The sequence below is a fragment of the Coregonus lavaretus genome (genome assembly GCF_964263955.1).
Source record: "Coregonus lavaretus genome assembly, chromosome: 16".
NCBI lineage: Eukaryota > Metazoa > Chordata > Actinopteri > Salmoniformes > Salmonidae > Coregonus > Coregonus lavaretus.
In genome coordinates this window covers 22702634-22716304 of record NC_140003.1, presented here as the reverse complement: position 1 = coordinate 22716304, position 13671 = coordinate 22702634, and the positions used below count along the sequence as shown (strand labels likewise).

The 13671-nt window shown below is 40.4% G+C and overlaps 3 protein-coding genes across 3 annotated transcripts; all 3 read left to right on the top strand.

The window, feature by feature from the left end:
- Positions 1 to 1385: 1385 nt before the first annotated feature.
- LOC311144113 (gamma-crystallin M3-like) lies at positions 1386 to 2220 on the top strand (the record flags this gene model as incomplete). The annotated part of the gene is made up of 3 exons (XM_084180086.1): positions 1386 to 1397; positions 1618 to 1860; positions 1942 to 2220. The coding sequence occupies 3 exons, from the start codon at positions 1386 to 1388 to the stop codon at positions 2218 to 2220; spliced, it is 534 nt and encodes a 177-aa protein (XP_084036212.1).
- Positions 2221 to 5001: 2781 nt separating this feature from the next.
- On the top strand, positions 5002 to 5794 carry LOC311144112 (gamma-crystallin M3-like; the record flags this gene model as incomplete). The annotated part of the gene is made up of 3 exons (XM_084180085.1): positions 5002 to 5016; positions 5143 to 5382; positions 5504 to 5794. The coding sequence occupies 3 exons, from the start codon at positions 5002 to 5004 to the stop codon at positions 5792 to 5794; spliced, it is 546 nt and encodes a 181-aa protein (XP_084036211.1).
- A 3292-nt stretch (positions 5795 to 9086) lies between these two features.
- LOC311144115 (gamma-crystallin S-1-like) lies at positions 9087 to 9950 on the top strand (the record flags this gene model as incomplete). The annotated part of the gene is made up of 3 exons (XM_084180088.1): positions 9087 to 9095; positions 9284 to 9526; positions 9672 to 9950. 3 exons carry the CDS (start codon positions 9087 to 9089, stop codon positions 9948 to 9950), a joined length of 531 nt encoding a protein of 176 aa, XP_084036214.1.
- Between the last annotated feature and the right edge of the window lie 3721 nt (positions 9951 to 13671).

The following is a 13671-nucleotide window of genomic DNA, read 5'->3' as shown; positions in this document are numbered from 1 at the left end:
TATAAATTCTTGTTAATTCATTAAAAATTGAAAACAGAAATATCTGCAGACAGGTGTGCCAAGCTTGCAGCATCATACCCAAGAAGAATCGAGGCTGTAATCGCTGCCAAAGGTACTTCAACAAAGTACTGAGTAAAGGGTCTGAATACTTATGTAAATTTATTTTTAATAGATTTGCAAAAATGTCTAAAAACCAGTTTTTGCTTTGTCATTATGGGGTATTGTGTGTAGATTGGCCAGACGGGTGGCACAGTGGTCTAAGGCACTACATCGCAGTGCTTGAGGCATCACTACAGCCCCGGGTTCGATCCCAGACTGTATCACAGCCGGCCGTGACCGGGAGACCAATGAGGCTGTGCACAATTGGCCAATTGTTGTCCGGGTTAGGGGAGGGTTTTGGCCGGTCGGGATTTCCGTGTCCCATCGTGCTCTAGTGACTCCTTGTGGCGGGCCGGGTGCATGCAAGCTGACTTGGACGGTGTTTTCTCAGAGACATGTCTTCCGGGTTAAGCGAGCAGTGTGTCAAGAAGCAGTGCGGTTTGGCAGGGTCGTGTTTCGGAGGACGCATGGCTCTCTCCCGAGTCCGTAGGGGAGTTGCAGCGATGGGACAAGACTGTAACTACCAATTGGGGTGAATAAGATTGATGAAAAAATATATATATTTGAATCCAATTTAGAATAAGGCTGTAACGTAACACAATGTGGAAAAAGTGAAAGGGTCTGAGTACAAAATTATAAACACAACATTCAACAATTTCAAAGAGTTTACTGAGTTACAGTTCATAGAAGGAAATCAGTCAATTTAAATAAATTCATTAGGCCCTAATCTACGGATTTCACATGACTGGGCAGGGGTGCAGCCTGGGGAGCCAGGCCCAACCAATCAGAAGTAGTTTTTCCCCACAAAATGGCTTCATTACAGACAGAAATTCTCCTCATCCACACCTGTCAGGTGGATGGATTATCTTAGTTAAGGAGAAATGCTTACTAACAGGGATGTAAATACATTTGTGCACAACATTTGAGAGAAATAAGCTTTTTGTGCATATGGAACATTTCTGGGATCTTTTATTTCAGCTCATGAAACATGGGACCAACACTTTACATGTTGCGTTTATATTTTTGTTCAGTAATACTTCCAGGGACACGTTCATCTAAATTATCTCCAACATTGCTTTTAAGGCAGAAAATTTTGCCCCCTGTTTGACTGTACATAATAACCCATTCCCATCTGTGGTGACAAACAGTGGGAGCGACCATAGCATAGCATGCAGCTGACTCATGTGTTTCATACAATGGAACTGTAGATTCTTTTGATGTCACATCAGGTATAAAACAGGCTGCAGACCAGCATAGCTATAGCATCGCTCAAAATAACCGTAAACATGCACGGAAAGGTGAGTTAATTTGCAGTTTAGAGGTCAAATGATCTGATTAATACTGTACATACAGTAAGTTTTATAGCAATATATACAGTAATTACATTAATAACACTATACAAACTGCAGTCCAGTGAGCCATGGTATTGTAACCAACAAAAAAGGGAAAGTTCTAGAAAGTTCTGAACACATTCTGGTCACATATTGTTCTGGCTAATTGCAAGAGTATTTGTTGCAGATCATCTTCTACGAGGACAAGAACTTCCAGGGGCGTTCCTATGAAACCAGCCAGGACTGCCCTGACATGTCGTCCCACCTGAGCAGGTGCAACTCCTGCAGGGTTGAGAGTGGCTACTTCATGGCCTACGATCGCAACAACTACATGGGAAACCAGTACTTCATGAGGAGGGGCGAGTACCCTGACTACCAGCGTATGATGGGTTTCAATGACTGCATCAGATCCTGCCGTAACATCCCCATGGTATGAACCACCATGACAATTCTCACACAACAGTTTAAGTTTTTAATAAACTAATCCCATGTTCAAAATGTATGTTAACAGCACAGAGGAAACTACAAGATGAGGATCTATGAGAAGGAAAACTTCGGAGGTCAGATGCATGAGATGATGGATGACTGTGACTCCATCCAGGAGCGTTACCGCATGTCCGACTGCCAGTCCTGCAACGTGATGGACGGCCACTGGCTGATGTACGAGCAGCCCCATTACAAAGGCAGGCAGATGTACATGAGGCCTGGAGAGTACAGAAACCTCAGGGAGATGCAGGGACACAACGGAATGAAGTTCAGTTCCATCAGAAGGATCACCGACTCCTGTTAAATTCACAGGACCACCTGTTCAATGAAACAGTTGATTTTTAAATAAAAATGTGTTTTTCTTATTTAATATCAAGTTTTTTGTCTTGTTCTGCAAAAATCTAAAGTTGCCCAACACAACACATGTTCACCAGTCCAGTCCTGTCCTGCTCTGTCATGATTCAAATATTTAAATGTAACTTTCCATGAGTGGTCGAAACTACATTGATCCTATACTCTTTTTACTTTTGAATAAAATCACAAAATTAGGCAAGGCACACCATAGTATCACTCTACTACTGGAGCCCAATTGTGTCAAACTAGAGTCCCATGATTAGATAAAAACAAAGAGTATTGGAAAGTGTTGGAAGTGGTAATATAACTATCAATGCATAGCTTTTACCTAATGAATGTAGCTAAATGTTATTTTATATACATATATTTTACTTTTTATTGTATTTTTGGTTGCATTTCCTTCCATATTCCTATTTAAAAAGGTTAAATGACCCAGTACAGTGTCTGACCTAAAACCTGACCCTGTAGGGACAGAACATGACCCAGTGTCTGACCCAAAACATGACCCTGTAGGGACAGAACATGACCCAGTGTCTGACCTAAAACATGACCCTGTAGGGACAGTACATACTGAACACAATTTGACATATGACATCAGTGTGGCTTAACATTTCTGAGAAATTGCATATTTAATGCACTGATTAAATAACAGAGTAACTATATCATGTATTTAATGGTAAAATAGTAGTGTGTTGTGTGTTCATGTGCGATTAAAGGTTACTATGCCTTAGAGTATGCCAAATCTTCAAAAAATATGAAACGGAGGCTATCCCGTTTTTCCCTTGCATGTTTGTTTAATTTTTCATGAATAAATTAATTAATTTGTTTTGCTGAAGGCTCAAGCAATAAAGGCTTTATATATTTAAAACTAACCTGAATGCACGGACCTGGATTTTTCTAACACTTCACACCTTTTTTGTGGGTATACTTTTTCCTGTTCTCCAGTAGCTAATGCACACAACTGCATGTTTGCAAAACCATTGTGAGATAGCAATTTTCTAACCAGATAGATGTGGAAATAATCAGGCACAGCTAATTACTCTGTTTTCTATTTGTAAACATTTACCATTTACCATGCTGAAATACTGAAATAAAACATCAAACTCCCTACACCCATGTCACAAAATACATGTTGCTTTAAACAAGACCAAGCAAAGACTTGACTTGAATTTTGGCTTTGGACCAGTGCTGTTATGAATGACCTCCAATTTCTCTACCTGGGGTTTGACTTCTCCGTTTCCCAGTTCGTAACTCAAGTACCTTGTCTCTTACCTTGCAGATTCTGTAAAGGTGCTTGAGGTGGTCTTCCAAGGTATGTCTGTAAATTGCCATGTTATCCAGATAAGCTGCAGTCCTCACATTAGTCCAGGGCGATGGCTGGTGCATACTGTAATACAACCCGAATGGCATGACTATGAATTGAAACAGACAAAATCCAATGCATAAAGCAACACAAACGGCATGACTGTGAATTGAAACCAGCCATCGCTGGTGCAGAATGCTACCCAAATGGCATGACTGTGAATTGGGAACAGACCAAATCTGGTGCCTAATGCAACCCAAATGGCATGACTGTGAATTGGGAACGGACCAAATCCGGTGCATATTGCAACCCAAACGGCATGACTGTGAATTGGGAACGGACCAAATCCGGTGCATATTGCAACCCAAACGGCCTGACTTTTGCCAAGGTCTGTTAATATTGCCGGAACAGGCCAAGGCCTATTAACGAAAGCATCACTGAGCATCATTAGGTGCCAGGCAGTTACCAACTATTTAATGATTTGAGGTAAGTAGAAGAAAGTGTCCATTGGTACCGAATTATTTCCAAATAAATACCAGGTAAATATCAGTGGAAACTGTTATATATACACTCTTAGAAAAAAAGTGCTTTCTAGAACCTGAAAGGGTTCTTCAGCTGTCCCCATAGGAGAACCCTTTGAAGAACCCTTTTTGGTTCCAGGTAAAACCCTTTTGGTTCCAGGTAGAACCCTTATGGGTTCCATGTAGAACCCAAGGGTTGTACCTGGAACCAAAAATGGGTTCTGCCTGGAACCAAAAACGGTGCTCCTATGTGGACAGCTAAAGAACCCTTTTGGAACCCTTTTTTCTAAGAGTGTATTAACCAATGTACAAACCGCTACTTTAATGTTCTTGGATTCCAGTTATACAATTTGTCAATTGATACATTTTATGCCTAACAGTTTTGTTGGAGGAAAGAAAATGTCAACAACCATCTTATAACATTGGGATTCATTTTGTTTTCATCCATATTTATTTACACTGGGCAAGACCACTTATTATGAAATAATCTTTTTCAGTAATGTGTTATATTTTTCTAATAGACTGATTGATGTTTGAATCATGGTGCTACTATTTTTTGTGCTTTTTAAATATGCAAGATTTAAATCGTAATAGCCATGAACAAATGTCAGTTAGGTTTGTTGATATCTCTGAAAAGTCTAGATATGAAGAGTTCGCCTTCCTACTGTTATTCAACAGAAACAATAAAGAGATGGGCTCTCCTCACAAATGCACACAGCCGCAAATAATGACCCTTTAAAGGCCACTTTGAATTGTACTGTACAGGGGGGGCCTCTGTGCCATATTGCTCTGTCAGGGGTTTGAACAATGGAGCCACATATTCTTTGGCTGTCGGCTCAGGTATAAAAGCGATAGGGGGACATAAAGAAAATTGTACAATTCTGAGACCAATACAGTAACCGCAACCATGTCTATGGGAAAGGTGTGTGGAGCTTTGATGGAATTTGACTTTTAAGCTTTTTCTAATTTGTTTCAAACAATCAATTGTACTGTACTGTTAGAACTACAACACATTTTAGTAAATGATGGTTTTGTTGTGTGTTTTTAGATCATCTTCTACGAGGACAGGAACTTCCAGGGTCGTTCCTATGAAACCTCCAGCGACTGCCCTGAGCTGACTTCCTACCTGAGCAGGTGCAACTCCTGCAGGGTTGAGAGCGGCTGCTTCATGGTCTACGATCATTCCAACTTCATGGGAAACCAGTACTTTGTGAGAAGGGGAGAGTATGGTGACTACCAGCGTATGGGCATGAACGATTGCATCAGGTCTTGCCGTAACATCCCCATGGTAAATTCATTTCACCTGTTCATTTTGACTCCCATAGGCCATACGGACAGCTCCAGCAAAAGCAATGTGAAGGTATATTTCGCACGATTTGGTAAAACACTTTTCCCATATCCATTTACAGCACAGAGGAAACTTTAGGATGAGGATGTACGAGAAGGAGAACTTCGGAGGTCAGATGCACGAGCTGAGCGACGACTGTGAATCCATGACCGATCGTTTCCGCATGAACGACATGCAGTCCTGCAACGTGATGGATGGCCACTGGCTGATGTACGAGCAGCCCCACTACAGAGGCAGGCAGATGTACATGAGGCCTGGAGAGTACAGGAACATGAGAGAGTTGAGCATGCACATGGGCTCCAACCCCATGAGGTTCAACAGCATGAGGCGTATCATGGATTCTTGTTATTAAATGCACCAATGTCTGACATTTGAGTATTAATAAACTCACCTACCTTTTAAATTAAAGTGTCTTTCATTTTCATTTGAGTCCTTGGTTTGAGGTAAAGGTGCATTCAGAACAGAAATCTGCATTTTCATATGGTTAGTTTTCCCAGTGCAACAGGAGCAGTACACTGGGACAGGTCCTCCCCAGGTGATGAGGTTGTTAGGATGCATGCCATTTCAAAACTTGATGTGGAGTTAATGGGAAAAGAACATGTTCAGAAATTACTATCTGTTAAAACCGCTGATCATTACATAAGGTTAATGTTGAATTAAATGTTAGTAAGTACTGTCTATTCTAGTAGAAAGTAAATAATTTGTAGAAAATACTCTGCATCAGTATCAGTATACAGCTCCTGCTTCAGCTGCATCAGCTCTTATTATTCATACTGTAAAGGAAAAACAGGAATTGTGGATTTTTGTTAGGAATGCCTCTTGGGAATGTTTAAACAGCTATGAAACAGTACATTATTGTTTTTTATTGAAGTGGCGACTTCCTGTAATACTCCTCCAAGGCTGTACCATGTTTGCTCCACAAATACTGCCATCCACAAGTCACAGCAAAACCAGGAGAGGGCAGCACCTCCACAGTATAATAGCAGAGTTCTGGATTTTGGGTGGAGACAAAGGCTCAAGGAAAGTGATTCAGTCAAATAACTGTAGCTCAAACATGTACAGTGGGAGGTTTATTAGTTTAACCATTAGATGCAATCCTTATAGATGTCAGACTCATCCAAAGACTGGGAGGCCCACAATATGATTTCTATGATATTTTATATTTATATTTTATATTATAAATGTATATCATATCATATTTATATAAATACAATGTATATATCATAATGTATATCTATGTATTCCTAATGCAGATATGTATACATTTCTATTAATTAAACAAAGTGTTGACTAATACTAAATAACACATAAAAATAGACTCATTAGATGTAATGAATACCAAACAGATTATTAATATACAGTACTATGCCATGAAGCATTTTAATATTGTTCATTAGGAAGCTCATTTAGCAACCTGTACAGAAACATGTTTCCTAAAAATACAAATAAACTTGGTTATCTAGCTAGAATAAGGCTGCCAACTATCACAAGATTTGATATTGACAAATAGCCTGGGGAATTTGGCCTTGGATCTGCAGCTGTAGTCACTATGTTTCCTTACCTTGAAAATAAAAGCCTCTTTTGGTTTGTTTACGTATTTATAGACATTAATGTTCGATTAACAAAAATAATGGAACCGCAATCTCTCAAATTGTATGTTTAACCTCAAAGTAAGTTTATACCAAGTTGTGATTGTCTATCAACTAGCAGAGTTGTTACAGAGAGGAAGAGCAAGGTGTTGTGGAAGCAGTTTTCTATTTGAATACATTACTGGTGAGCATGTTGGTACACAGTACATTTTAACAGCTTGGCCTGTTCCAATTCACAGTCATGCCATTCAGGTAGCATTAGTTACTTCTGGAAATGGCTGGAGAATCAGGAAGCAGCAATTCATTACAGTCAAAACGAGTCCCACTGTAAATATTCAAGGTCACTCTCCTGTTGGCCACTGGGTGGTGTATTGTAAAACTCTATCAATACAGTCAATCACATGACCTGAGTTGTTGGCCACACCAGCAGCCACTCACTTGGCTATGGGTCAGCTGAGACCACAGGTGGCACGAGCACAAGTTTGGCTGGACGTATTCCAAAACCTGACCACTAAAACAGTACCGAAACCACCAGGCAAGGGGAGTCAAATCCCTAATTTTCTTATTATCCATCATACTTGTATTATAGTTTGCTGTGTGTTTGAAATGTTCTTGAATTATATTTAGATTTACATTTACATTTTAGTCATTTAGCAGTTTCATACTATGTAGTGCAGCGATGCAGAAAGTAGTAATGTCAGTGAAGGTGATTCATAATAATCAATTAAAGTGTGTCTGTGAGAGCCTACTTTTAAAGATAAAATGAATGCTTGATAAATACATTTTATGTTGGGTATTCTGTCATCAGTTTTGGGTTGAATATTCTGTCATCTGTTCTTTTAGTTACCAGATCTTGGTTTTCCACTGATAAACATGTGTAGAGTACATAATTAGTTACAGTGAGGGAAAAAAGTATTTGATCCCCTGCTGATTTTGTACGTTTGCCCACTGACAAAGAAATGATCAGTCTATAATTTTAATGGTAGGTTTATTTGAACAGTGAGAGACAGAATAACAACAAAAAAATCAAGAAATCATGTCAAAAATGTTATATGTTATTGATTTGCATTTTAATGAGGGAAATAAGTATTTGACCCCCTCTCAATCAGAAAGATTTCTGGCTCCCAGGTGTCTTTTATACAGGTAACGAGCTGAAATTAGGAGCACACTCTTAAAGGGAGTGCTCCTAATCTCAGTTTGTTACCTGTATAAAAGACACCTGTCCACAGAAGCAATCAATCAATCAGATTCCAAACTCTCCACCATGGCCAAGACCAAAGAGCTCTCCAAGGATGTCAGGGACAAGATGGGTATTCCAGCATGACAATGACCCAAAACACACGGCCAAAGCAACAAAGGAGTAGCTCGAGAAGAAGCACATTAAGGTCCTGGAGTGGCCTAGCCAGTCTCCAGACCTTAATCCCATAGGAAATCTGTGGAGGGAGCTGAAGGTTCGAGTTGCCAAACGTCAGTCTCGAAACCTTAATGACTTGGAGAAGATCTGCAAAGAGGAGTGGGACAAAATCCCTCCTGAGATGTGTGCAAACCTGGTGGCCAACTACAAGAAATGTCTGACCTCTGTGATTGCCAACAAGGGTTTTGCCATCAAGTACTAAGTCATGTTTTGCAGAGGGGTCAAATACTTATTTCCCTCATTAAAATGCAAATCAATTTATAACATTTTTGATGTGTTTTTCTGGATTTCTTTGTTGTTATTCTGTCTCTCACTGTTCAAATAAACCTACCATTAAAATTATAGACTGATCATTTCTTTGTCAGTGGGCAAACGTACAAAATCAGCAGGGGATCAAATACTTTTTTCCCTCACTGTAATTAGCACCATTGAAGCCTTTGTGTACATAACAAAAAGGCAATTCACCCTGCTGACAAAGAAAAACAACAATCTTTTGTAATTTGGCAGCCGTGCTGTATTTTCAAAAAGGCTGACATCTAAAGTCAATTGATTAACTTAACAATGTCTCTATTCCTATAGGATATAAAAGGACCATGGCTCGCTTAGTCAGTGTTGCAGTGTGATCACATTAAGCTAACACAATGGGAAAGGTAAGGCATGTTGTTCCGCTGCACATCTTTTGTCTCGTCACACCTTCTTGCTCATTATTTGTCTGACAGAACAAAGAACAATGAACAACTGGCTGCGAGATAGACACTCGGTTGTCTGATCCTTTGTATTGCACAAAACGGAATGTTCTTTCCATTGTCTGCATGTTTACTTCCATTCATATTTTTAGATCATCTTCTACGAGGACAAGAACTTCCAGGGTCGCTCCTATGAGTGCAGCACCGACTGTGCCGACCTGCACACCCATTTCAGCCACTGTAACTCCATCCAAGTGGAGAGTGGTAGCTGGATGGTCTATGAGCGCCCAAACTACATGGGCTACCAGTACTTCCTGAGAAGGGGAGAGTATCCCGACTACCAGCGCTGGATGGGCTTTAATGATTGCGTGAAATCCTGCCGCATCATCCCTCAAGTGAGCCCATATTCCTCTTTCCTGGTATACAAGTTAACCCATCATTGATGTAGGTAGTAATACACATGGCAAATAAACATGAAACTTGAAACTTAATAGTAAAGCAGCTGAATGAACATACCCATCTTCTCCTCCTTGTCCTCAGAATCAGGGAGCTCACAAGATGAGAATCTACGAGCGCTCTGACTTTGGTGGTCAGATGCTGGAGTTTGCCGATGACTGCCCCTCCCTCTATGATCGATTTCATTACAATGATATCCACTCTTGCAATGTTATGGAGGGGTATTGGCTCTTCTATGAGCATCCCAACTACAGAGGCAGACAGTACCTCCTGAGGCCTGGCGAGTACATGAGATACAGTGACTGGGGAGCCATCAATTCCAGGATTGGCTCCATCAGACGTGTTGTTGCTCACCCAAACTGAGAGGCAATACATTGTCAACATGAAACTGAGCCTAACATTGAAATGAATAAAAGTTAGGTCCACCCGCCATCCTATTGTCTTCTCTAGTGTTCACTCAATAAGTATGAAAACATACTGTACCCTATACACCTTGCAAAGTTTCAGTAAATTTGTTGAATCGAGGCATCTAATAGTAGTTTTGAGAGAAAACTGCTGGTCATAGTCATCGTCCAAATATATATTTTTAAGTTTTTCAAACCATTATCTAAAGACGTAAGAATGCTTACTTCACACACCTAAAATACTTTACTACTAAAGTAAAACCATAAATTCATAACACTCACCAGCAACTCTCAAAATCTCAATGTGAGTGACAGAGAGAATACCTACTCATTCAATGAAAATCAAGCACAATTCTGCACAACATAACAGTTAAAACAGTTAACTAAACTGAATTACTGAAGTTTCTGTATACTGTATAAAAAACTGTAGATACCACACTTTATACCTTGCTCTACATAATATTAGCTCTTTTTATATAATGTTGCTCTTCAAATTTGGTTCTTCATCATCATGAACCACACTCTGTCAGTCAGACTCGCTTGATAAGTAACCTTGCCAGAGACCAGAAGACTTGCTTTAGCTCCCCGAGCTAATACCTAGGCATTATCACAACAGGCTAACACAGTGGAGAATGGTACCCAGTCGGTCACACACACATAAAACTAGAAGTGTTCTGAGCACATTTCCCTTATTTGTCTTCAACCTCCATTTAAGCCCATTTTGAAATTAATGTAAATACACCTTTATCTCACATTTGTTTTGTTTGCCAATCAGCAGCCCAACACTTTTTATGAGCACCTAAGCAGACTTGAAGCAGACACCTAAGCAGACTTGAAAACTTGGTTGGCATTTGAGGATATGTTCTCAACTGGTTTACTATATAGTCTACTAATCAAACGGATATGAATTTGTGCAGTTAGATAACAAATCAAAGTTGAATTTGGTGTTCTTCAAGGTTTAGTGCTTGGACCCCTGCTAGTTTCTTTGGCTGGAATCCTAACAGAATCTCAGGCTGTTCTCATATGAAATATCAATCCTGGGTGCATACAGGCACCAGATTCCGATTATTTCCATTGCAATTTCCTACAGTCCACTAGGGGAAACGTGAGCGCCTATTACGATCTAGTAGGCTCGCTGCTTGCTAGGGTGTTGTGGATGGAGTTAGAGGAAGGGCTTAAACTGCGAGCTACGGCTCCAAAGATCACAGGTTAAGGCCCAGTGCTAGGCACTCATCTTTATCCCTGTTATTTCTCTGTTTTAACCCTATCCCAAACCTTAAACCTTACCTTAACCCTTCCGAATTAATGCCTAAACTTAAACATAGAGTTGAGTTTCGGTTTCACTTTTGTGCAGTCTGACTGACAGCTTACATACATCAAAAGATTCCGTATTTAATATGACCCCACAGTGCTTTGGTGATTGAGTTGCAGAATGTTAATTTGACCTCAACGCATGATTTACAAAAAAGTTTAGCGCATGGACCTGAGGTTAGGATTTGGGCCTTTATGTACGCTATCCCTTGGTAACATATTCCATAAATATGGTATGCTACTTGTTTGATATGAAGACCAGCTACATCAACAGTTGTGGGCCTCCTGTTGAGACATTATAGCATCATCTTCCCATGTAATGTGTGAAACAAGCACTCTGGGAAATGTGCAAATCAGGTAATCCTCGTAGGAATATTTTCCTCCCTTTAGAATTGTATGGATCGTGCCAGAGTCTGGTCTAGTGGTAGAGCTGCCAACTCCGGACCACACATACTCACTGGCAACAGCGTTATGAACCCCGTCTTCGTCAATCCCCTCTCTCACTGTCTGTATCTGTCTCCTCCTCTACATTCCCTGTCCATAACACGATACAATATCATATTACTAAATACAGTATACATACAGTACCAGTCAAAAGGTTGGACACACCTACTCATTCAAGGGTTTTTCTTTATTTTTACTATTTTCTACATTGTAGAATAATAGTGAAGACATCAAAACTATGAAATAACACATATGGAATCATGTAGTAACCAAAAAAGTGTTAAACAAATCAAAATATATTCTATATTTGAGATTCTTAAAATAGCCACCCTTTGCCTTGATGACAGCTTTGCACACTCTTGGTATTCTCTCAACCAGCTTCACCTGGAATGCTTTTCCAAAAGTCTTGAAGGAGTTCCCACATATGCTGAGCACTTGTTGGCTGCTTTTCCTACAATCTGCGGTCCAATTAATCCCAAACCATCTCAATTGGGTTGAGGTCGGGGGATTGTGGAGGCCAGGTCATCTGATGCAGCACTCCATCACTCTCCTTCTTGGTAAAATAGCCCTTACACAGCCTGGAGGTGTGTTGGGTCATTGTCCTGTTGAAAAACAAATGATAGTCCCACTAAGCCCAAACCAGATGGGATGGTGTATCGCTGCAGAATGCTGTGGTAGCCATGCTGGTTAAGTGTGCCTTGAATTCTAAATAAATCACAGACAGTGTCACCAGCAAAGCACCCCCACACCATAACACCACCTCCTCCATGCTTTACGGTGGGAACTACACATGCGGAGATCATCCGTTCACCCACACCGTGTCTCACAAAGACACGGTGGTTGGAACCAAAAATATCCCTCTCGTAGATCCTCATCCTGAAGGATCCTCTGTGCTGTAATGCAATATTTAAAAAACAACAACATTATTTTAGGATGCTTATGTGCTTTGAATGTTGTATATTTAAGCAATAAGGTATGAGGAGGTGTGGTATAGGGCCAATATACCATGGCTAATGGCTGTTCTTAGGCACGACGCATCACGGGGTACCTGGTTACAGCCATTAGCCGTGGTATATTGGCCATATACCACAAACCCCTGAGGTGCCTTATTGCTATTATAAACTGGTTACTAAAGTAATTAGAGCAGTAAAAATAAATGTTTTGTCATATCCATGGTATACGGTCTCATATACCACGGCTGTCAGCCAATCAGCATTCAGGACTGGAACCACCCAGTTTATAACTTCAAATAGGCAATTGCACTATAATGTATCATCTATGAGATAAGATGTCTTACCTGGGGTATCATTCTGCAGGACCTGATGTTGTCGAACATCATGCCCATGCTCATCATGCGCTGCATGTCAGGGTACTCTCCCTCCTCATGAAGAACTGCTGGCCCATGAAGTTGTTGCGCTCATACACCATGAAGCAGCCGCACTCAACCCTGAAGGACTGGCAGCGGGACATGTAGGGGGACATGTCAGGGCAGTCGCTCATGCACTCATAGTTGCGGCCCTGGAAGTTCCTCTCCTCGTAGAAGATAATCTATAGGAAAAGGGGGACATATAACATTTCCTGAAAATATTAAAAATCATCAAGCATATAGGCTAATTGCATTTTTAGACTCTGGGTAACATTGAATTACTGAATTCCCATAAGTACTGATTCCTCTAACAGATAGCTAAATAATGTTACTGTACTATTATATTTACAGAATATAGGATGTACATTTCACTTTTGTAAAACTGTAGCCTACATGTAGCTACTGTGAGTCAGATCAGATTACCTTGCCCATGTTGGAATCAAAAATCTCAAATTTGGACTCCAGACCAAAGGTCTAATGTCCATTGCTCATGTTTCTTGGCCCAAGCAGGTCTCTTCTTATTATTGGTGTCCTTTAGTAGTGGTTTCTTTGCAGCAAT